This window comes from Pithys albifrons, chromosome Z, assembly GCF_047495875.1.
Source record: "Pithys albifrons albifrons isolate INPA30051 chromosome Z, PitAlb_v1, whole genome shotgun sequence".
NCBI classification, from domain to species: domain Eukaryota; kingdom Metazoa; phylum Chordata; class Aves; order Passeriformes; family Thamnophilidae; genus Pithys; species Pithys albifrons.
In genome coordinates this window covers 22,778,803-22,804,021 of record NC_092497.1, presented here as the reverse complement: position 1 = coordinate 22,804,021, position 25,219 = coordinate 22,778,803, and the positions used below count along the sequence as shown (strand labels likewise).

At 36.6% G+C, this 25,219-nt stretch overlaps 1 protein-coding gene across 2 annotated transcripts in view; it reads left to right on the top strand.

Annotated features, from left to right (window-relative positions):
* ADAMTS6 (ADAM metallopeptidase with thrombospondin type 1 motif 6) overlaps positions 1 to 25,219 on the top strand; it is a 145,794-nt gene that overhangs the window by 119,572 nt on the left and 1,003 nt on the right. For both annotated transcript variants that reach the window (XM_071580628.1, XM_071580627.1), the window contains exons 19-23: positions 1,064 to 1,202; positions 9,747 to 9,876; positions 13,911 to 14,115; positions 18,580 to 18,756; positions 19,983 to 20,139. In XM_071580628.1, the coding sequence (XP_071436729.1) occupies positions 1,064 to 1,202; positions 9,747 to 9,876; positions 13,911 to 14,115; positions 18,580 to 18,756; positions 19,983 to 20,139 (808 nt within the window). The remainder of the gene's footprint in view (positions 1 to 1,063; positions 1,203 to 9,746; positions 9,877 to 13,910; positions 14,116 to 18,579; positions 18,757 to 19,982; positions 20,140 to 25,219) is intronic.

Here is a 25,219-nt window from a genome sequence, read left to right as displayed (position 1 = left end):
TTCAGGAACTGCCTGAGCCTGATGGGATATTTTTTTCTGAGAATAATTGTTACATGGATATTCATATTTTAGGCAGCATTTTCAAACAAGTGAATCATCTTTTTTGGTTCTGTAGCTGTGGATAAGCTAGAGAGTCCATACAGAATGAGTATACAATTATTAAGATGCTTTTTCTTATTCAGTCAGCATCACTGACTTGCTTTCTGAAACTTCTCTGCTCTTTTGTTCCATGGAGATAGGCAGATGTGCTTCTGCAAAATGTAACAGAATGTAGAAATGGATGAGAAGTAGCTCTGAGATGAGTCAGATTGCTGCATCTAGCATGATTATGTATTACTAGCAATGAAAAAAAATTGATAGAAAGTCAAAGGCTGGTATTGGATAGGTGATCTATAGAACTGCAATACAGCAGTGAGAGTAGACAAAAACTCGTGGTGATTGTTGCACTTTGGTCTATATCATCTGAAGTGATATGGCTGTGGGAAGAGTTTTGATATTCCTTTCATGGAATCACAGGTGTGATTCTACCAAACTTAGCTGTTGGCTGTCACATTAAGGGAAAACAACGACTTCAGCAAGTCTGTTGCTGTTACTATTATTACTATTACTAGAGTCACTAGAAGTGCTCACAAGGGTAGATCTGTGTTCTTAGCTTCTATGTGGCTTGTACTCATCACAAGATTTTGGTTAGAACTGTTACACGTTTGCACAGTAATGTCCTTATCTGACTTCGACCTTCCATAGTTAATGCCCATGAAGACATTAATTTTATGAAAAACTGGCTTTTTAGAGCAATTTAGCAGGAATAAAAAATGACATAAATTATAAAGTTGTGTTAAGGGAGAATAAAAAAGATGAAGCTCACCTTAGACAATGATACTTTTATTTTGTGTATGTTTTAAAAATCAGTACAGATTCTTTTGGGAATAACTAAAAGAGCTACCATGGCTTCATTTCTTGATTTGTTCCCTTTGACAGGACACAACACATGCCTAGAACAAATGTCACTGTTTGCCTTCTGCTTGCCTGTCTTAATGGTATAACCAGTTGTTTTCAACTACAGATTCTGCTACAGGAACAAAATTTGGGTATAAGGTATAAATTCAATGTTCCCATCTCTCGCACTGGCAGTGGAGACAATGAAGTTGGCTTTGCATGGAATCACCTGCCTTGGTCAGAATGTTCTGCCACTTGTGCTGGAGGTAAGGCACCAGGCAGTCAAGCTACAAGGGTAAACTGAATTGCAAGATACACTTCACTAAATAACTATGTAGATGACTAATTGAAAACATTTCTTTCAGGCATGCCTCAAACCTTAATGAACATTTATTTTAATCACAATGGATTTTATTGTTTTCAAGTACCTTTAATATGTTGAGATCTTTTGCTCAAATACAGTGTATCTTGGCACAGTGTCTCTCTCTGCTGGTATTTCTTCTGAGACTCTCTGGAAGCTGGTATATTTGCTTTTCACAGGAGCTTTCTTGGTATAGGACAGCAGAAGTTTTAAGTAAGGAGGTTAAAAGCCAGAAGGCAAAATAGGCACCTGTAATTAAAGAGAATTTTTCTGTGTGTGCTTGTAGGTATGCTTCACACAATCCTACTCAGTCCTCCTATCCTCCAGCCACCAAAGTTTAGGATGCACACTGGCAGCTCCTCTCTAGCAGATGATAACAATTGGATTATACTTACCAGCCCATAGCAGTATCAGAGAATTGTTGCCCTTTGGCAGCAGTGGGGGATTTGTAGGTTGTCCCATGTGGTTCATCATGGGTGGCTTTTGCCCACAACTTACTATATTCCTAATCCTCCCTCTAGTGGCCACCAATGCAATTCTTTACCTCTGGCTGGGAGAGCAGGACAGTTGGCTTCCTTCAAAGCCAACACCATTGCTGCTGCAAGGACTGGTGAGTAGAAGTGCTGTGTGAACAGTATCTTTCTTCTCTCTGGTGACTGAATGAATCATCTCCCCAACATAACTCTGTTTCAGAAGATATGGGAGAGTGTTTAAATCCATCTCAGAATTTCAGTTTCTACTTCACTGTGAACAGCCCATAGCAAGAGGTAGATACCATATTTTTAAAGGACCTTTGAAACAAGTATTTGTGACTTTCTTGTTTTTCTGGCCACTGGAGGTATTCAAGTTTAGAACCATGATGACTCACCCTTCTGCTGGAAGCTGCTGTGGCTGTTACTAGTTGCAGTTTAAATACAACTTGGCCATATGTGAGACACAAAGGATAGCACAAATTCTTTTCTGAGCCGCTAAAGAAAGTCTTGAAACAAAATAGAAGAAGATGCCAACTTTCTCCAATATTTTTATTGTTCATTTGTTAATTCCTGGGTGACAGAGTTCTTTTTTAATTACAATTTTAGTAATAGTAACTGTTGTAGGGAAAGGAATATTTTAAAGAAGTATAAAGAAGGGAAGTGCCTAGCTCATGGCAGTAGACAGTTCCAAGTATCAGAACCTTAGCAGTATAGTCAAATCCCATTTTTTATGATGGCAATGAGTTAATGATCTTTCTGAAGTCATGGGAAAACTTCCATTGATTTAGGTAGAGACAAGATTTTAGCCATGTATCTTCTGTCACAGAGATCATTCTCATTTCACACATTTGACAATATACAATGGAAAAAGTAATTAGCTCTGAAGGAGTAGGCACTTGTCTAGATTAAAAAATTGTGATGTAATTAATTAACTTTTGAGAGAAGATTCTTGAATCCCTAAAACTGCATTTATTAATTTTAAATTCAGGGGAAGTCAGAGAAGAGATTTTCTTTGGTAGGTTATGGTGGCCAAACCAGGCACTTTCTTTCCTGTCTTTCAGCTTAATAGAAGAATATGCTGTGGTCACTTATTTCCACTGAGCACTGTTCTCATGAAATACATATTACATTGTAGCTATAATTCATCTTAAAAACTGTATCTCATTTCTCTGTGAGAGTACTGCTATTCCCTTCAGTTTATGAAACACCTTTCACCATATGCCAAAAGAAGACTCGATTCTGAAGAGGGTCTGAATCAGGGAAAAAGAAAAGGGAGACCAAGATTGTAGAGACAGGGACTTTAACTGGAAAAATTTAACTAGTGTAAATATGAAGTGTTGAGAAAACTGAGAAATAAAACCACAGCATGGCTTTGTTTATTTCTATAGTATTCATTATGAAGTCCAATTTCTATTTACTCAAACTGTCTTTAGAAGAGACATATTCCAAACTTTAGAGGATAACAAAATATTAAACAGTTAAAGAATTTCTCACTGAAAGTAAAAAGGATAATAACCATGTGTGAAGAATATTGGCATGGAAATTATTTTTAATTTATGGGGTTAAAGAAATGCATAGTGACTTAGGGACAGACTGTGATCAAGTTAAGGGCATCAACATTTTCCTGCCTCTTACTGGAGTTGGTGTAGCTCACCTATAGTGCATAAACTGATCAGGTTTCATCATATAATTTTTCTTTTTATCAGAAAGGTCCAGATAATGTAGAGCCAGATAATGCTTTTGTATCAAAGCATAGGGTTTATATCAAAGCTGTAGGCAAATCTAAGTTCTAATCAATACATTTAATTTTTATCCATCTCTGAACTTGTATTTTAAAGTGATGTCTTTTTGTCTAAGTGTATGTAACACTTAACAAGGTGTCTTAGAAGAACATCAAATTTGCTAGCATTTAGAAGCCAGAAAATGTTAGAATTGAGTATGACTATGAAATTTTAAATTGTGTTCTGTTGTTGTGGCTGTTTTGTGAAACAGAGACCAATTGACCAGGCCAATTGACCATTTTTAGAGGTTCTGTCACATGCTAGCTCATGTCCATTCAGCACTACTTAAGTCAAGTTGTCTCTAAATGGGACTAATTATATCTGCATTGCGTACTTTTTGAGCAAGTCTGTGACTCTTAAAACATGATTATTATTTCATGTAATAACCTAAAAGATGTTTCTCTAATGTGAACTTGAGAATATATGTTGAATATCAGGAGGCAGAGCACAAAGGCATTGTGGCAGTGCAAAGTTTAAATAGTTCTGGAGCACTGTATATTGCAGAAGTGTCATGATTTTTTTGGCGCACTTTCCTTCATAGTGTTTTGGGAGCAATCCACTGCATTCAGCTGTATGTCTTGTCTCAGAGAAGGGTAACTAGAGCAGTCAGGAGCCAAGGAATAAGTTAAGAACAACTTACAAGCAACGTGCAGTCTTTGGTTAGATAGCAACATGCTGCCTTTTCCACTGGACTTCTATATCATGTTCATCTCTGCTGTTCATCGATGCTGAGGAGTCACAACTGAACAGTAAAAAAGGTTTACCTTTTTAAGCAGGACCTCTGTTCTAGGACCTGTCTGTTTTACAGAATAGGAAGAGCACAGTAAGTAGAACATTAGGAAAGAGGAGAGGGTTTCCTGCTTATGACAGCTCAATGCAGTGCCAGAGCTCTGGATTCCATTCCTGCCTCCCCTGTGTGGTTCTCATGGTACTGAGCAACTCAAAGCATATATTACAGTCTTAACTTGCTAGTTATAAGTTCCTTATTATATGGCTAGCTCTCTGGAATTTCTGACCTCTGATGCATGCAAGGAATTTCATGATCACGTGTGAAAACTCACCCAGACACCTGAAATCAATGGCCTCTCCACAGCAGACATTGTACTCCCTTTCTGTCTGTATGGTCCATAGAATCATATAGGACATAAGTTAAAGTTCATGAAACAAACAGTTACATGTTCAGTTTGCCTCTAAACGAAGAAGAAAGTCTTTTACAAGGGGCAGCCTTGGCTGTAGTGACCATGAGATTGCAGAGTGAAAGTATTGAATGAAGACAGCAGGACAGTTTGGAAGATTACTGCTATGAGCTTCAGGATGGCTAACTTTAGCCTCATTAGGGATCTTCTTGGAAGAATCTCGTGGAAACAGGTCCTGAAGGGAACAGAAGTCAAAGAGAGTTGGTCAATATTCAAGGATCACTTCCTCCAGTCTCAAGAACGATGCACCCCAATGAGAAAAAATTGAGCCAAGGGGGCAAGAAACTTCTGGATGAATAAAGAACTCCTCCCATTACTCAAGTATGGGCAGGAAATACACAGGAGATGAAAGCAGGGTTAGGCCACTTGGAGTGAATATAGAGGTGGTCAAAGTATGAATGCAGCCACAAGTGCTGAGAGAGCTGAGAGGTCATAGCCAGGCCGCTCATGATCATCTTTGAAAGGTCATGGAGATCAGGACAGATGGCTGAGGACTGGAAGAAAGCAAGTGGTCTTCAAAAAAGTCAAGAAGGAGGACCCAGGAAACTACTGACCAGTCAACCTCACCTCAGTCCCTGGGATGGTGAGCAAGTGACAGCAGATCCCAGAGGGTTGCAATCAGTGGCACAGGGTCTAGTTGGAGGCCTGTCACAAGTGGTATCCCCCAAGTTTAGATTCTGGTTCCAGTATTGTTTAACTTGTTCATTCATGACTTGGATGAAGGGCCAACTGCCTCCTCAGCAAGTTCACTGATGGCACAAAGCTGGGAGGAGTGGCCAACACCCCAGAGAGCTGTGCAGCCCTTCAGAGGGACCTCGACAGGTTGGAGAGATGGGCAGGGAAGAACTGCCTGAAATTCAACAAGGACAACTCCTCAGTACAGTACAGGAGCTCCTGGAGCAGGTTCAGCAGAGGCCTACACAGTTAATTACGGAAGTGGAGCATCTCTCTTATGAGGAAAGGCTGAGGAATCTGGGCCTGTTCATACTTGAGACAAAATGACTGTCTTCAGTGAATGTCTATCAGTATCTAAAGGGAAGATGCCAAGAAGATGGATCCAGGCTTTTCTCACTGGAGTCAAGCAATAAGACAAGGGGCACTGGGCAGAAACTGATGCACAGGAAGTTCCACCTGAATATGAGGAAGAACTTCCTTTACTGTACGGGTGACCATGCACTGGAACAGATTGCCCAGAGAGGTTATGGAGTCTCTATAGCTGGTGGCAAACTTGGACAAGACTACAACAAAACAATGCCAGAAAATACCAGAATATACAGTGCAAGGTTATCTACACAGAGAACAATGGGAGCGGAGAGGACACAGGGAATTAAAAAAGAATGGATGGCAGCAACAGATTTTCTTTAAGGACCTGATTGCTATTTGATGAGAAAGACTGAGAAAGGGGAAAATAAAATATGTAAAAATAGGAAATGAAACAATAAAATGAGGTCTGGAAAGAGAGAGGGAAGGGTGATATATATCCCTGAATTATAGTTTATTTACTCTCATGCATGTCTTTCATTATATGTTATCTTGTAACTTTCCAGGGGCAAATGTATGACAGTCCAGATCAGTAAGTATTCTTAATAAAGAATGACTAGTGGTATTGTTTAAAAAAATCTAGCAAAGGAAAAAACTATTGCTTCTTTATGTTTTTTTCTTATTTTTTTGTACATTTAAAAGTGAGTCAAATAAGTACTTACTCCTTTTTTTTTCTTTCTTTTTAAAATTTCTACCATGCTTAATTAATTCTAGCAGTAAATGACAACAAATAACAGCATTTCTCTGGAATTTGCCAGTAATCCTAAGCATTAGTTCATATTTCATTTATTCTGTTAGAGTTCATCCCCACATGAGTTAAATGTCTTAGATATTTGTGTGAGTTTTTATGAAATAGTCAGTATACTAAGTAAATTGATTGCTGGCCCGTTTTCTTTGTGGCTCCTCACTCTTGTAGAGTAGTGCCAACTATGTTTTCCTTTCATGCCCTCAGATGAATTATGAAACTATGTTTCGACAAATAAAACATATTTTTTTCCCATCAAAGAAAATATATGTTTGGCTCTGTGATGAACATCTTGTGATCTGATGAGTGAGCTCAGAAAGTATGTCTGGGTTAACCAGTATGCACTAGTTTTGGTGATGCAAGCGTCACTATGTATTGGTACTGGAATCTTTATAATTAACTGTTGCAATCACAAACCACAGTTTTTGGGATTGCTTTTAAAAATAGATATGGCATTTACATGCCTGCAGTTTTAAATTCAAGAATAAAATGTGCTCTATGTAATTGCTGAAAGTCATGCTGACTATTTGTGAATTGAAATCTGCAAAACGTCTCAGTTCTCTGGAAATAGTGGCCACTAAAACAGTGGAGTTGTTTGTTTGTTTGTATGTTTTTTCTAAGGGTGGCATTGATCAGTTATGAGGATATTTCTTATCTTTTATTATAAACTATAAGTCTGCAGATTTGAAGGCAGAGTATTTCTGTCTAACTGCTTGTAATTATTCCCCCCAGAATTTAAATGAATTGTTTAGCTGTGCTTTTTAAATTATTTTAAGAGAGACCATATACTCAGGGAAGAGTTGAAAATTTAAAAAGATTTTTCCAAGACCTACAGGGCCTAACCAAGTTGTAACTGTTGTTTGGGTAAAAACAGCACTTCTTGCTTTTCTATTTCTTTTTCTTGTCTTAAAAGTTATAATCTGATTTTATTTTCTTAGATTTTATATTAAATAACATTGTGATTAGGCAGAAGTTATATAAAGTTTATATACTGTGTGACACGATGTTGCAGAACTTTTTTAAAACTGGATTAATGTATCTTCTGGCATCAATTAAAGATTCACTGTGTAAGTGAATAGTGGTGAATACTGTCTTACAGATGATATGCTACTGAACAAAATTCAATAAATAACACATCTGACTTAAATGTTTGTTAAAAACTGAGCACAGTGATACTTTGTGTTCATAGAACTTAAGAACATTTTCTTACTCCTTAACTCCTCAGAAATTAATTTATTATGGCTGGCAATTTTTAACTAAAGCATAGAAGGAAATATATCTGATGCCAGTAGGAAAATCAGTAAAAATGTAACATTAATATCTGTGCTATCTGATAAATATATTTGCGAGAATGGTATACATCATAAAAATGCTTAATTCTCAAGTATGAATAAATTATTCTTAAGCAATTATTTTTGAGGAAAATATCATTATGAAGGCCACATTCACCAATAAAATTAAGGCAGCTTGTGGTAGAAAGGATTAATGATTAATCAGGGCTGAACATTACTTGTATGTCAACTAGCACTGCCGTGTTCCTAGCATTACTGTTTGGCTAGAGCTATTAAATACTCTTTCTCATCATGGTGAAATTTGAGTCGGAAATTGATGAAAATATTTCTTGTCAGGTTATGAGATCTGATTCTTAATTATTCTCATCTGTTGGCAGTGTTTGCATAGATTGCAGAATTCAAAGTGAATTGTGTCACAGCTTCTCAAATGTTTAGATCTTTCACTTATTTGTCAAGAATCAAAGATACTACTTCCTCCTTATGAGGAAAGGCTGAGGGAATTAGATTTGTTCAGTGTGGAAAAGAGATGGCTTAGGGGTGATGTAATTGCAGCTGTCCAGTACCTGAAGGGGCCTACAAGAAAGATAGAAAGGGACTTTTTATGGGACAGGACAAGAGGGAATGTCATCAAACTAAAAGAAATCAGGTTTAGATTAGATATTAGGAGAAAATTCTTCACTGAGGTTGGTGAGACACTGGAACAGGTAGCCCAGAGAAGCTGCGGATGCCCGAGCCCTGGAAATGTTCAAGGACAAGTTGGATGGGGCTCTGAGCAACCTGGTCTAGTGGAAGGCGACCCTGGCTATATCAGGGGGTTAGAACTAGATGATCTTTAAGGTTACTTCCAACCTTAATCTTTCTATGATTCTATGCACACCTTAAAATGAAGGTGTAGCTGTAAAGTTGCCAGATATTTGAAGCCAGGAGTTTTTAATCCCCATTTAATTGTATGCCATTCCCATTTTGGAAAAATTAAATAATTGCTTCTGGTTTTAAGAAAGGTACAAGGCTTTTTGCAACTTCTATAATGCAAATGATCCCATTATTTCAGTATTATAACTACTCATGTTCAATAAAATACTCGCTGTGAACTGCAAATCCACAGTCTTTTTATGCTAATGAACATTATACAGCTTGATTTAAAGGGAGACTAGTCAGTGTGTAGTAGTCTTTACAACAATACACTGTTGTCATATCAATGGTTCTTTATTGCCTTTCTTTAGGTCCCGTTTTTCATAAAAACAGAAAATCTGCTTAATACAGTACATTATAATGTTGCCTTGACAGTGTTATGTCAGTATGTTTGGGGAATAATGATCAATTCTAAATTGCTCTGTTGATGGTTGGTAATGAAAGAAGAGCTGGAAGTGCCAGACAAAATGAGTATTCACAGAGCCAAAGTGTATCTTTCAGAATGAATTTCTGTTATTTTCATGAAGAAAATTTGTGGGATAAAATGTATAAAAATGCAAAACTATTTCCCAGTATTGCTGTTTTATTTTAAACCAGAGCACATAAACAATAATTCTGCATTGAAGTGTGACCACATTCTATTTGGTGATGTTTTCTTTGGAAATTTAAGTGTCTTTACTAGGAAAGGATGGCAGACAGAAAATGGATTTTGTGCAATATACAAATAAAAACAATCTGTTAGTAAATCTATAATATATTCCCTTTGTTTTAGCAAACAACAGCAATTTAAAATCCTCTCTCAGTGGGGTAGCCTAAAATTGAAGGGAAATAAAAGCTTTATTGTGGTCAGGGGCATTCAGTCAATTGAAATTCACACTGCTGCAGCTTTCAGCCAACTAAAGTGGGATGGTAAAATTAGTCATCAGCAGGTGAAATACACGTATACTGAACAAGTAGAAGAACAAAAATTGTTAATTAAATAATTAATGTTCTTTCATTTAATCCCAAGGTGTGCAGAAACAAGAGGTGGTGTGTAAAAGGCTGGATGACAGCTCCATCGTACAAAACAATTACTGTGACCCTGACAGTAAGCCTCCAGAAAACCAAAGAGCCTGCAATACTGAGCCTTGCCCACCTGAGTAAGTATTTAATTACTAAGATGGACAGGTTTTTTTGCATAGGTAGAAAACTCTGTATTCTATAATAAATCCTGTTGACCAAATGTGTGTAAAATTCTGACCGTGTATTAGTCTTCTGTCTAATCAGAAAGGATATTTGGATTTTTATACTGGTTATGGTTTTGTGTTCCTCTTGTTCCTCTAAAATCAGCAGTAAAAAGTGCATTGACCTCGAGGAGGTCTGATTTGACTGAGAAACAGCTCACGCATTGTAAGTAAAAAGAGACTAGCCAAGCAGTTTCTCTGCGTGTTATTGTCATACGCAGTGAGTAGTGCATAGAGTAGAACTGTGGAATGTTCTTAAGGCAACAATGACAGAAGAATGTTGAGGTGAGAATAACTTCACCTTAGCTGTTAAATTGCATCCTAAATGTTTGCCATATTTTATAGTATGTTATATTAAAGTTTGGGTTGAAGCATTCATGTGAGATGTGGCAAATACAGAAACTGCTTAACAGACCAAGCCAATTCCTGATAATAGTTTTGTCAGACTTTCGCTCCAGCGTGCTCAGTGTTGTACAGTAATGCTGTGTGCCTTTAGGATTAAGTGCCTACTTGGTTACTGCTATTTAGATTTATTTTTAAAGATAGATATGTGCTATATATTGAAAGGATAATTGAAAACACAGCAACTCATTTGATTGAAAGTGAAGTGTGGCAGGGTCTTATAGCATAACTTATTACAAAAGCTGTTTAGAAACAGCTGTGATATTTTGCACTAGAAAATAAGATTGGCATGGGTACAACAGCTTCTCTTATGTTTTGAGACAAATAAAACTTGTGGAAAAGGTCAAAGAGACGCAACAGTTTATTGATTACCAATCTCTGGTTAGTTTGACTTTGGTAGTAGTCTGTAGCGATACTCCAGCTGAGCATGAAAATCCTTAATGCTAATTAAATGTCGATACTACACAATACTGTGGTCTCTTGTAAATGTCTCTTAGAAACTGCTGAATTGTAGCATGAAGGACACTGGGAGGAATGAGACGAGATTTTTGTATAAAAATGAGATCCCAACAGGTCTTCATGAAGCCAGTTTTTTCCTAGAGTATCAACTGCTTCCCTGGTGTGGTGCCTGGTTGTAGGATGGCAGAGCAGTGTCTCCTACACTTACTATGCTGCGTCATGTGCCTTTCTCATTTGACATAAAGCAAAGTGAAGCTGTTATACTGCTGTCACCTTGAGTGTGAATGTGAACATGCTGTCTCACAAATAGGTCTAAATTAAGTCAAAATCATTGTCCCCACAGTCTATATGTAAATATATGTTTATCCTGCAAGGATGTGCATTTGTACTCTGTTTAGGTAACACTGTAGCATGGCTGTAAATGCACCAATTAAACCCCACACTATTTACCTGAGAGCAGGACTTGAGAAGCAGTCATGTTGGGTCAGTTCCTTTTTACCAAATACATCTGTATCCCTTTCTTTCTGTGGCTTAACTATTAACAAATTAGCATTTCAAATGTATCATTAACATAGTTATTCTAGACTAGTTAAATTTTCTTTCCTTTTTTTTTTTTCCCCCACTGATATTATTTAAAAAACAAAAACTGGGAAAAAAAACCCAGCGCACAAAGTGAAAAACTTTTGGATTCTCCATACAATACAGTAGGGGCATTGATAAACATGGAAACATTCAAGTCATCCAGATTCAGGAAGTGGGTAGTGTGTATTAATCAGCCTCTGTTTCAACATGTCAGAGCACTTCAGCCCACATCTGCCTCCCTTCTGATTTCCCCACAGAGTGAATACAAAGTGCCACACTCCAGAGGAGGGGTTCGTGACTCCTTAGGCTGTGAATAGGCTCATAGAAGGCTGTGCAAGTAGCAAATATTTGACTCTTTTGTCATGGGGTTTTGTCATGCAGTCCAACTTAGTCTTTACATAGAGTGGCTGAATAATTCCTTTTTGATTAGCACATTTCCACTGGTGGTGGATACCAAAAGCAATGAAAATGTTACTCTTTCTGAATTCCCGTGATATTATACTTGAGGTCCTTGAGCAGCAACAGACTGTTTTGTGACAATATTTTATTTGTTATTACAATAAGTAACTCTAAAACTTCAAATTTCAAGAAAACACAATTCTATGAGTTATGAATAGTACTGTCGTGTCATACATTATAAATATTAATAGTACATGAGAGTAAAGGCAGTTGAGCAAATAATACTACTAACTAAAAATTAACACTTCAGCCTCTTGAAAGCTCTGAAGAGCTTCAAATTCTGCCTGTTGTGCTAAAAGCATAAACTTGTTTGATGGAGAATTACAAATTAATTTTCTTTTGCTGGGAAAGTAATGACAGAATATGGTTGTCTTGGGTTGAGCTGGCAAAATGCCAAGTGTTCAAGACAGAGAGAAAGGGTTCCTCCTCCCCCCAACCAACTAAGGGAAAAAGAAGAGGGAGAGGAAAAAAACCCCTCAAACCAGGTTTATGCTGAAACTAACTACATGTATTTATATAGAAAAGAGAAAATTAGGAGAAAACTACAATATAACACACACTTGCACAAGTTATGTATAACAAGAAATAACTTCCCACTCCCCAGTTAATACAAAGCCCATTACTCTAGATTCATAAGGACTCTAAAAGACTCCTAGAAAGAAACAGAAAGAGTAACAACAAAATATTTTCTACTTCCCTGAATGCAAACAAAATATGATGAAGCGGCAGCAGGAGCAGGGCCCAACAGAGCAGAACAAGTGCAGCAGTCTTCTCTGCACTCCAGCCGTAATGGAACTGAACTAACACCTCCCACTGCTGCCCCATATCTTAAGTTTGCATCATCTGGTATGAAATACTTCCTTGGTTACCCAGTCAGGTGATAGCTGTCTCCCAATCCACATAGATTCTCTGAGCCTGCCAATTTGAGGACTTGCTAAAACCACTACAATGGTATATTTGTTTCCATCTCTGCTTTGATCTAGTTTCATATTAGAATATATTACATGTTATGCAACACAAGAGACGATAGCAGCACGTTTTTTTTTGACAGCAGTTTGAGAAAGTGGCAGATCTTATGAGACAGCTCTAAGGAACATCCACAGTGACTGACATGCCTGCCGTTTTTGGCATGTTGTCAACATGTGATAGCATACTAGACTTCACCTTCATCCTTTGCAAGGATGACTCAGGCGAGTATCTAATCAACAGATGAAATACTGAAAGCCAAATGTGCTTGACAATATGAAGAAATATTTCCAGTTAATTGAGCTGCATTAACCATTCGTCAGTAGGAAAAAAACACATTACAGCCAGATTAATAGTTGCTTTAATCTCTGTAGTGACAAAAAATAATATTATTTACAACTCTTGACTTCTACTGCATACACAGAAACACTCAGAAGTTCCCTCTTGCACCTGTCATATAGTACTTTAAATTTTCAAAATATTTTTGGCATCATTATTTTATGTGATGAATTCATGTTTGCTAGTATTTGCTTTACTTACTCTAATAAATAAAGGTATTTTGCATTTCAGTATAGTCTTTTGTAATAAAGTTTAGAAATGTTACATAATGAGGTGAGAATTAACTCTCAGCCCAAGTTTGAGATCAAATTATTTTATTGTAATGATACTAGAGAGGCAAACAGCTTCCCTTTTGACTTGTAATGTAACTTACAGCAATGGTCCATAAACATTGCCAGTTGAAAACCACTTTCAGAGAAATAATGTGAGGCAAACTACGTACAAATCTACCTAAATAGTGGAGTTTTATCAGGCTCAACACTCCTTTCTAACTGCTATAGGCCAGGATGGAAATTGCTGCCCTAGAAAAATACAGAGTAGTGTTACTATTGGAAGATGTGGTTGCAGTGGGGCATAAATAAAAATATTCACTAAAAACACCTATAAGTTTCTACTTTATTCACCATGTATTGTTAATTATTACTTAAGTTTGTCAATTTGAACTATTTGCACTCTAGGTTTGTGCAATTATCTGCTCTGTTTCTGAAATACGTTAACTGAGTCTCCTGACATTTTCTATCCAGATGGTTTATAGGAGATTGGTCAGAGTGCAGTAAGACCTGTGATGGAGGAATGCGTTCACGAACAGTTCTCTGTATCAGAAAGATTGGACCTTCTGAGGAGGAAACGCTGGACAATACCAACTGTTTAACACACCGACCTACTGAAAAAGAGCCCTGTAACAACCAGTCCTGTCCCCCACAGTGGGTCGCTCTGGACTGGTCAGAAGTAAGGAAATTTTGCTGTGTTAGCTCATTGGTAACAGTGGAGGCAGGAGCTCTGACCACCAAATATTAGTACATTTTCTGTTACTGCTTGCCAAGTAAAGGATTAATAAAGATTTCAAATCCTCATGGGTTTAGTATTGAAGCAGTGTGGGGTTTTCCCTTCTGTGCTATCAGTTCTGTTGTTTTTTAAAAAAGCTTATGCCCTGCTTTTATTAATAATAAAAACCATATAAACCATTGTTTATTGAATAGTAGAGGTGATGAGTTTGCAATATCAGAAGCCAGAATAAACTGCTTTTTTTTTTCCTGAATGAACTATGCTGATGTAAAGCATCCCATTTCTTAGCAAAATGCCTCAAGAGACAGACATGAAAGCTGGTTTTCTATTTATTAACTATCTTGGTAAATACAGTGATGTCTGTCATTGTGTAAGTCAAGCTTATAGGATACTTTATACCAATTCAGATATTAAATTTGAAGAATGTGAACCACTGCAGCTGAAAGGAAAGGTAGATACATTAGAATGGAACTGCATCACATGGAAATAAGAGTGCAAAAGTGTCTATATACTTTTTCAGTCTTGCTGTTCTAGGCTCCCATCTCACTCCACTTTTTGTGTCAGTTTTAGTGAGCTTTTATATCAAAAATCTTTTAAAATGTTATGTGAACTTCTGAATTTTTGTTTTGTTTTGATTAATTTATCAGACAGATGCTTTTACTTATATTCTCACTCTCCTGTTTTTTGCCATCCTCATATTTGAAAAACTCTTTTAAGGACTTCATACCCAGGCCTTATTATACATTATGCTGTATACCCTTTTATACAGCAGGAGTGTGTACAGTTTTGAACAAAATTATTCAAATCTAAAGAGTGAAACTGTGCTAAACTTCTGGTTCTGACAGTTTTTAATCAGGATTGGGAAAAAGTGCCAACTTTTTTCTGGTATGAATTTTGTTTGTATAGCTTGGCAAACTGTCTTGACTGATGATACCCTTTTAATATAACCAGAAAAAAGCTTCTTTTTTCTGTTCATGGTTCTCACAAATATAAAGTATTAAAATCCCTGTAGTAATATAAATGTAAACATTTTTATGTACTTGTTTATATGATTTTCTGAAAGAAACATGAAAATGAAAACAAGAGTGAACTCAAAACAAAAATTGAAGAGTTCAATACTCCTTCCATTGTAACCAATGGCAAACCTTTCTAATTTGCTCTGAAGTGCAATTACAAAGTTTTCTTTTCATACTCAGAACAAATAGAAATAAAACAATTATATAACTCATTTATCTGCTGATACACTTGTTGACAATCAGTATAATTACACATTTCTTAAGTTTTCAGTGAGAATTAAAAAAAAATGTATCTTTTTGGTCAGAGAAACAAAAGTATTTTGTAAACATGAAGATTAAATTAAGTCCTTAGGAGAATGTAAAAGTGCTTTCATCAAATTGAAATGAAAGGTAACAGTGGCCAGCCCACTGGAATGTAGTCATTCTTGTGTAACGTCAGTTTTGCCATGATGTTTTTCATACTTTGCAGTAGTTGAGCTTTGACAGAATTAATCTAGTCACTGTAAATTACTTCTATTTTTCTAGGTATTACTAATGAAAACATAATTACCAAAAAATATTCTAAGGATTTCTTGAGAAGAGCCTCATCAGACAAGGGCATTTATTTTGCATTATTTGTGCTCATGGTTTCGTGGAGTGAGTCAGAAATTCTAGATCTATTTACTAATGGAAAAGGCTTTTTCCTCGTTTGGTTTCTCTGGGTATTTTGTCTTGCATTTGCTTTGGAGACATGAATTGTTTTCATTAAATTCAACAGTTGCTTTTTATTTTTAGTGATTCAGTATTATTGTAGACTACTTATTTCCTTATTTCAGTTTAATTTCTGGGACCAGATGTAGTCCATCTTACTTAGTAGAATATTTACTGTAACTCCACAAAAGGGAGTATAGGGATGTTCTTTTCTTCTGGAACCAGTAGCTGAAAGAAGGCTTCCTCAGATGGCAACTTAGATAAAGGAATGAGTCGTCAAGCAATACTAGAAAGTGGTTGATTCTAACTCAAATTTTGGTCCTCAAAGTCTTGCTTGTTTGCTACCATATTCTACAGATTATGAAACCATGTGGGCACACTAGGTTTTGACATTTTTACAAAGTCCTTCAACCCTGTTGCTGTTCTGTTTGTTTTTGACAGAATGATGTGATATTTAAGCATTCAGCTTAAGGGACACTTTCTTCTTCTTCCTAGTTAAAAGTCATGCATTTTGCATTAAATACTTGTATGGGAGAAAATACCCACAACATTCTTGAATTTGGACCATAACTGATGAGTCTTGATCATGACCCTGAAGACCTCACATATTTATTGTCATTCTTTTTGACCTCTATTTATCATTATTATTATTATGTTTGTAGTTCTGCCAGAGATCTTTCTTCTCTTACTTCCCTTCTTCATTGAGTTCTCTAGGAGTCAGGTACTCAGTATACGCAAGATCCAGGACTTAAGTCCCTTTATTTGAACGTAGTTACTCTGTATCAGAATTCTGAACACTGAAGTACTGTAGATAAGGAGGCCATACCTTGACAGAAGAAGATAAAATAGGATAGGAAAGAAAAGGTTAAATTACATTTTAGAGGAAAATGGTGATACGTCCATTTTGCAGTTCTGGATTATAAACTCCAAATGCAGGACCTGTCCTCTTACAGTTTAAGATCCTAAGTCCAGTGGAGATAAGATTTGGGTTAAAACTGACCATTCCATATGGACTAGTTCAGGTGCCTCCCTCTGAGAGATTTTCTTAAAGATCTTGTTTTGAGGTGTATGTAGATACATAGATATAAACTTTACATATTCATAGGGGGTGTGTGGCTCAGCTTCGCGAACGAAGATTTGGGAAGGGCTGTCCCCACGTGGGTGTGCCCTGCCAGCCTGCGCAGTGGATTTTAGGTGAGGCTCAGCGTGCGCAGAACTGGCCCCACTGTTTAAGTCCTGAGGTTCATCTGCCACGGCCGAGTGAGCTTGGATAGTGCCAGTGAAGTCCTCAGGACTAGAACCTACAACACCCGGCATTTCCCAGGAGGTCTCCCATCCAAGTACTAATCCGGGACTGACCCTGCTTAGCTTCCGAGATCTGATGGGATCGGATGTCAGGGAGGCATTTAACTGCCTTTATTCATAGGGTATATCCTTACATAATACTGTGAAACTGTTTTAAAGTTTCTGTAGGTTAGTCAAAGGATTAGGCATGCAACAGTGCAGTGTGCATCACTCAAGTATTTTTTGATGAAAATTAATCTTAGGAGTGTTTCTCTTTTCCCTGTTTATGTACTGACTTGTTTTGGATGTGTAGAAGGCCTTTGGTATACAGTCTCTTGAATATTGCTCCAATGCCAGGTAGTGTTATTTCCCAGATAATAATAAAACAATTGGCGTATTAAAGGTAGTTCCAGTCTTGAAAGGCTTAGCATAATCTGTATGTAAAATTTATGCTATCAGAAACTGATTCTGATCCAACTATTGCAAATATGCTTGTGGGATAAAGGGATAAAGATTAACATTAGAGTAGGGAATTCTAAGACTGTGTTTGCAGTATTTCTGGTTAAAGAGGGATGGATTTGGGGAAAGTTTTGAGTTTAAATTTTGTCTCTTCTCCGTTCCGCAGTTGTGCTACTGTACATGACAGTTAATTATCAGTAGCATAAAAGGAAAGAGAATGTCAGTCAGGGACCCCAATATGAAAGAAAATGAGGGAAAACAGAGGTCATCAGGCCTCTTTTCAAATTACTGATTTATTATCTACTTGCTGTTAGAAAAGTGCAAGAGTGGTAAAAGGAGGAAAAACAAGAACTACATGAAAACAAAATTAAAATTTAAAAGGAAAGAAGAGGAAAGCATGTGTCGTAGGACAGGGTACAATATTTCTATGTACCTGAATAATGTGGTTTCTCTGTAGTCAGGTAAAGCATTTATTATGTGTATATATATATAGAGAGAGAGAGAGGAAAAATGTGTTCACTGTGCGTGAGGTGGATAAGGCTGTAATAAGGTCATATTAAGAACAAAGAGTCTTACTTTTAATTTCTGAAATGCACCCTGAAGTGTGTTTCATGGTAGTGTTACATGTGGCAGGCCTTCCTACTTTCCTGCAGTCTTTTTCTGAAGCCTAACATAAAGGGTCATATATATAGAAGTAAATAGTAGCACCATAGCCTAAATATAAATAGAAAAGGAAATCTACTTATAGAAAACTAAAACTTAGAAAAGCATGTACTTATCAAAGCTATAATTAGTCAGCTTGTTTGTGTATCTAAATATTTTTAATTATAATATGGTCATTATATTTTAATTGTAAGATCATAAGTATATTGTCCTGTTGCACATAATAACATTTCTGTCAGTTTTATTGGCTTTTTATTGAGATTGTAATTATGTAATTTTATCAATATTTTTTCAGTGCACACCAAAGTGTGGCCCAGGATTCAAACACCGAATTGTTCTGTGCAAAAGCAGCGATCTTTTAAAGACCTTTCCAGCCGCACAGTGTCAAGATGAGAACAAGCCACCGGTGCGCATCCGCTGTAGTCTGGGCCGATGTCCTCCTCCTCGCTGGGTCACTGGAGACTGGGGACAGGTGAGGCAGCTCATCCTAGTCTGGATTGCTGTCAGTCTCCTACATTAGCCCCTTCTAGAAAATGATGTTGCTGGAAATAGATAAGAGTTTGTTCCCATGGCTCAAACAGAAGCTTTTCCCCTGTTTGTGTCAGGTTGAAATGTGACTCTTTATTATAGTCTGCCAAACTATAAAGGATTTGCTGAGAACAATCTAGTTTGTACTGGGTGAGGTTTTGTATGCAATTTTTTAAAAATTAAAATGAAAAAAAATTAAATATGCTTCCTGCGGGTTTTTTGGAAGGATATTTTGGGATACAACAATGTAGCACTTTTTAGTGTTTTTCAAATGCACTTAACTTCCTTGAGAAACATGATGGAGCTACAAAGCCAATTTCTATTTTAGTAACTTACCTGTATCTGTCTCTGAAAAAAACTCACTTTGAGATCAGTATGATGTAACATAAGATACATTGAATTACCATACAGGGTGCTAAACTGTTACAGGATGGGCTGAATAGTGCTGCCATTGTGCAGTGTTTCTAATTATGATATACTGAGTTTATCTCTTTCTTTATTTTTTTTGCATCAGTGTGATCAGGGGCCTGGTTTTAGGATAATAAATGGGTGATTCAGTTTCTGCTGAGTAATTTGCTATTAGCTTAACTAACCAGGGGACAATCATTTGTGGTATTACAATCTAGTCAGCTTTTCTTTTATGGCAGTTTTTCAGATCCACATTTATATTAAAGTGATATTGTACTAAAATTGTAACTGTTTAGTTATAGAAATGAAAAATACTTTGAAACAGCAAAATATCTTTGTAAGATAGTTTACTTTTTCTGTAAAAAATGGTCCTCTAACAGATTTGAATTCTTGTTCTCTCTGTTTTTTTCTTTATTATGAACTGATTATGTCTCTCTTAAAAACATTAATTTAAACTCAGAATATTATAAGTAATAGCGTAAATTATATTCTTATACCTTAAATCTGAATTTTCTGGGGATTCAACTTGGTATTTTCTTGTCTTTTCTTTGAAAGACAAAGTCTATGCTCGCATATACTGTCAAAAATAAAAATTCTTAACTATTTTATGAAAATTATTTTCCGTATAATCAAACACCTTCAGTGTTTGTCTTCTTTAAAATTTGTGTATGTGAAGTGTTTCTGATTGCTTTCCTGTTATCTCGTTTTATGTTTAAAAATAGGATCCAAGCTGTTGTATTTTTTCTCTTTCTTGTTTTTCAGTGTTCTGCACAGTGTGGTCTCGGACAACAGATGAGAACAGTACAGTGTCTCTCATATACTGGACAAGCATCCAGTGAGTGTCCAGAAACCCTTAGACCTCCATCAATGCAGCAGTGTGAAAGTAAATGTGACAGTACTCCCATTTCCAACACAGAAGGTAAGTTTGCCATCTTAATATAATTTATTCTGAAAAGAGTAAAATGACATAATCAGAATTACTGCATTTAATTATTACTAAAAATCTATGTGCATCATCTCTCAGGCTGTGAATTTTTTTACCATTATTTTCTGACTAGTCATTGTAGTTCAGTGGTAAAGTCAATGAAAAACCTAAATAACAGGTTCCTTGTTTAAAGAAATACCCTTAAAATATATAGCCTAAGTCATGGACAAAATACTATTGCTTGTGTTACTGATTTTCTAGTCTGTTTATTGGTTTAGTTTGTAATAGCAGTGGGTACATGACATACTTTTCTTCCGCTGACCTTCTACCTGCTTTATCAGTGTTAAGGACAACATTGCAGTGGCAAAAAATAGTAAATTCTGTGTTTGTTGAAAGACTGGGACCATAGATTTAATGTTAGATGGTTCTTAGAAAAGCAAGCCTATTCTTATACTTTGACTTCCCTGTCAACTTCTTCTGGTTAACTTTTAATTTTTTTTTAATTTATGATGCCTGTTTTAAATAATCATAGGATTTTTTACATTATACAGTTGAATTTAATCAGACTACTAACTAGCTTCATGATAACATATTTTTATAGAGTATATATTAGATGATACTGTTAAAATAATCTTATTCATGTTTATGAAATACTTCAGGTCTGAACCTATTAGAAACTGCCGTCTTTAAAGTAGAGTTCACAAAATCACAGAGTCAAGTAGGTTGGAAAAGACCTCTGAGATCACTGAGTCCAACATTTGACCCAACATCAACCTATGCCTATTAGACCACAGCACTGAGTGTCACATCCAGTCTCTGCATAAACACCTCCAGGGATGGTGACTCTACTGAATCCCTGGGCAGCCCATTCCAATACCCAATCACTTCCTCTGGAAAGAACTTCTTCCTAATGTCTAACCTAAACCTCCCTTGGTGCAGTTTAACACAGTCCCCTCTTGTCCTATTGCTGGTTGCCTGGGAGAAGAAACCAATCCCCATCTGGCTACCAATTCCTTTCAGGTGGTTGTAGAGGGTGATAAGGGCTCCCCTGAGCCTCCTCTTCTCCAGGCTTCCTCAGCCACTCCTCAAAGGACTGGTGCTCCAGTCCCCTCACCAGCCTTACTGGCCTTCTTTGGACATGGTCCAGTACCTCGATATCCTTCCTAAATTGAGGGGCCCTGAACTGGACACAGCACTCGCAGTGCACCCTCACTAGTGCTAAGTAGAGAGGAAAAATCAATTCCCTGGTCCTGCTGGCCACACTAAGAAGTAGGAGTGCTAGGCAGTAAAAATTTAGAATGGTTGCCCATCTAGTGTATATGTTTAAATTTCTGTGGAAAGGGAAAAGGAGTAGAAAATTCCCAAAACATTAGTGTTCAAAATCAAGAAAGGTTGCATGGCAGTAATAGTTCTTCTAAAATACTGTTCCCTAAATACTTATATTCACTAGCTTTTGAGTACTTTACCACAGTGTCACTAACACTGCTTTTAACATAACTATTTTCTGTCCAGTATATAATTGAATATCTTTTACACAGGTTCTCCAAATACATTGGAGTTTAATATACTTTTTATGTGAAACAAGTGCTCTGATGTAGATTTTTTTAATTTGTCATGTTTGTCCTAGAGTCTGCCTGGGTTTGGTGGACATTCAGTGCTTACTGTATTCATCCATGTCCATGCTATAGATGCAAAATTGTCATAAAGGTCTGTCCAATAATGATGTCTGTGATGAAATGGCAGCACACTAAAATCATTCCAGAAATATACTTGACAATTCGATGTATGAGCACTGTAATTTTCTACTTGGAAGTTTTAATTTTAAGTAGAGGCTTATCATCCCATGTTGTCATTTGAAAACATTTTCATGATATGATTTTCCTTGGCTATATTAATTCCCTTTATTTCTGTTCAGTGCTTTGAAGTAATCTTTAAATGATAAGTCTAGGAAACTTGCTGCCCTTTTAAGCTCAAAGGATACATAATACTTTATTTCCCAACACAGATGTTGACTGTTGTCCAAGGTAAGGAAGGTAATAAATTACATATAAAATGGGTATGATTCAATCCCTGTCTCCTCTTAATTGCAAGATGACAAGGTCATATTGGTATTTATGGTAATTACATTAGTAATTCTTCAGCATTATTAGGAAAATATGCTAATCTCTTACAGGAGAATTTAATGAGGGGTCTTCTATGTGATCTCTGTACAGTGGGTGGCCATGAACTTCTTCGCAGTAGAACTGTGCAGAATAACTATGAACAGTAAGCATGTTGGTAATAGTGGTTTTTAGGGACCTACACCTTTACTGGAAAATTTTTGTGATCCACAAATAGAAAACACTGAAAATCACTTACACACTATTCCAGATGAACATCAGCTCTTTGGCCTGTGCTCTGAGAGAGCCGGGAGCAGGCCAGCTCCTTACTGGCAGCCATCCAGGCTCATTAGCACAGTTAGGAAGAGTCCAAGGGAAAAAGATGCAGCCAAATCTCTTCTGAAGGATACAGTTTCCAACATGTTGCTGCTTAGCATCCCATTTTTGTTTATGTTTCACACTGAAAGTATTTATGTCAACATTCATTTAACAATTTAAAATACCTGCATCCATTCAGAAGAATTTTGCTGCAATCAGTGAAAGACTAAACTTGCCCTACTCCCCAATTAGACAAAATTTCTGTCTTCAAGGTATTTTTTTTTCAATATTTTCCAACTTTTTCTGAATATGTATATTCTAATTTATACATGTTTCAGAGCTGCTCTTAAATAATGAATATAAGAAGCACAACCAGGATTTGCAGAATCATGTGCACTGTCTCTTGCTTTAGGCTCCCTTGTGGGGCAAAAGCAACTCCCAACAACAGGTCACTGGTTTGTAGCAGGGTCAGACTGGCTGAGTGGGTTTGCTGCCTGCTTGAAACCTCAGCAAACCTGGTTCCCTTTGCTTGCCAAACTTTGGAGCTTGCAGCCTATGGAACCCATTCAACAATTTCTGAACAATTTAGTTTTGCTAACCAAAGTGAAAAACATGAGGTTTTCAGGGAAGCTTGAGCCACTCTGCAGTATAATGATCATGTTGGTAAAGTTTGGAAAAATTTTCTTGGGGAAAGTACAGGCTGTTTTTATAAAACAAGAGTCAAAATTTTGGGAGTATCAAAATGTTAAAAAAAGGTTATAATATGTCTTATCACATTTTACATGTGCTTTAGCTCTTTGTTTTTTTAAAAGTCTTCATTGGTGATTTAGAATATTGTAGATGTGGTTGTGATGGGCTGCCACTGATGAGGGTAACATTGCATTTGCTGCTAAAAGTGAACTACAGGCAGCATCTACCAAACCACTTGAAATGTATTCAGATTTTTATGCTCTGAATGCATATATGTCTGCTTAATCTAGACTACTAAAGCCCATCCAGAAGTTTACCTGAAAAACTATTTTGTCTATTTTTATGTCATTTCAGTTTTCTTTACACTTTGTGTGATACGTCTTTCAGTTTCTTAAGCTGGAGGCACATTGACATTTTATGATTACTGTAAGATGATACTTAATATCATAATATTATCTGATCTAGCCACAAACTTCAAGAAGGGAGAGTTACTAGGAGCAAAAAGGGCTCTGCTAAACCTCTTCCATTCAACCACAGTTCTATGAAGAATAGGCTACTTCATCAGCCACTATATCTATTTCAAAACTGATTTTAAAAACAGAAGTTGTGGGCAACTTCCAGAATATTGTCTCATTGCTGTCCCAACAGCGTTGGCTGAACAGTGTCCAGTTTTACTCAAGAGGAAGAATAGCTGAAAGAAACATGGAAAACAATAATTTCAAATCTTACTTTTAGCAAAAATGCAGTTAGTGGCTTTACTTTTATTTTACTAAATACAGTGTGTATGAGGGTTATTTTTGGGATTGAGTGAGCTTTTGCATCTTGTCAGGATCAAGTGCACCTTTTTACTCTTCACTGCATTGTAGTTCACCATCTGTATCTCCTATATTTGCAGTCTTCACAAACATGAGGACCTGAAATATTTCTGGAAGATACTTGACCTCTTTTGTGCAGAGTTTTTGAAACTCAGTCAAACACAGTGAGCATGTGTGGTAGAGAAATAATGACTGTTTCAACCAGCTACTCCCAATGTCTTTTCTTCTGGCAGTCAATTATGTTTCCAAATTAAGAATTCAAAAATTAGAAAAGCAGTATGTAAAACATTGAGTAGGTGGAGTAAAAAAATTGCAGCACTGTGTCTGTGTTAATGAAATGAAAGTTTAAATAGTTTCCTGACCTTTACTTGCTTAGCTAAAAGCATGTGCATTGGCATTATCAGAAATACTATTCAGTACAGGCCCATACAGTTCAGCCTCATTAATGCTTTTCTGGGCTCAAATACTAAAAATTCTCATCTTCAGTCAACTTGCTACTGCAGTATGCTTCCACATGTCAATGCACTCTCCTTAACTACCTGTCCCAGAGGAAGAAGTAACGTACTAGGAGATCATGATTGTACATGACAATTGTGTTTGTTTCATAGTTGCTTTTTTTCCTTTTTTGATCTGTTTGGTATGTGTCTTTCATATTTGGTTTCCAGATGTCTCAGAGTCAAGGACTGTTGTTCTGTCATGACTTGGACAACAGTACCTCCTCCAGCCTTCATTTCCAGTTATCAAATCATTACAAAATCTGATAATGATCAAAGTACTGCTAGTTTGTTCATTACCTTTTGATTCACTTTTTCTTTATAATTGTTGTAATGTGGGAAAGATTATAGGAATAATCCAGTATCAAGTGCAACCTTAGAGAGTAAAAATTTATAGCAGTCTTTTGAGACAAATAGGGTTTTTTTAAATTAATCCAATTGCGTTCTTCCCATCACCTAATTTTGTTAATTTAAACTTACAGGCTTTACTTTTTCTCCATATACATCTCTCCTAACTTCCTATGTGTGAAGCACAGCTCCTTGACAAAGTCCCAGTTTTAATATATGTGGAAGGAACTGTGCGAATGCATATAACTGAAAATCTCTGACAATATTCACTTGAGTGACGAGGAAATATCCAGCAGCAGCATTTGAATTG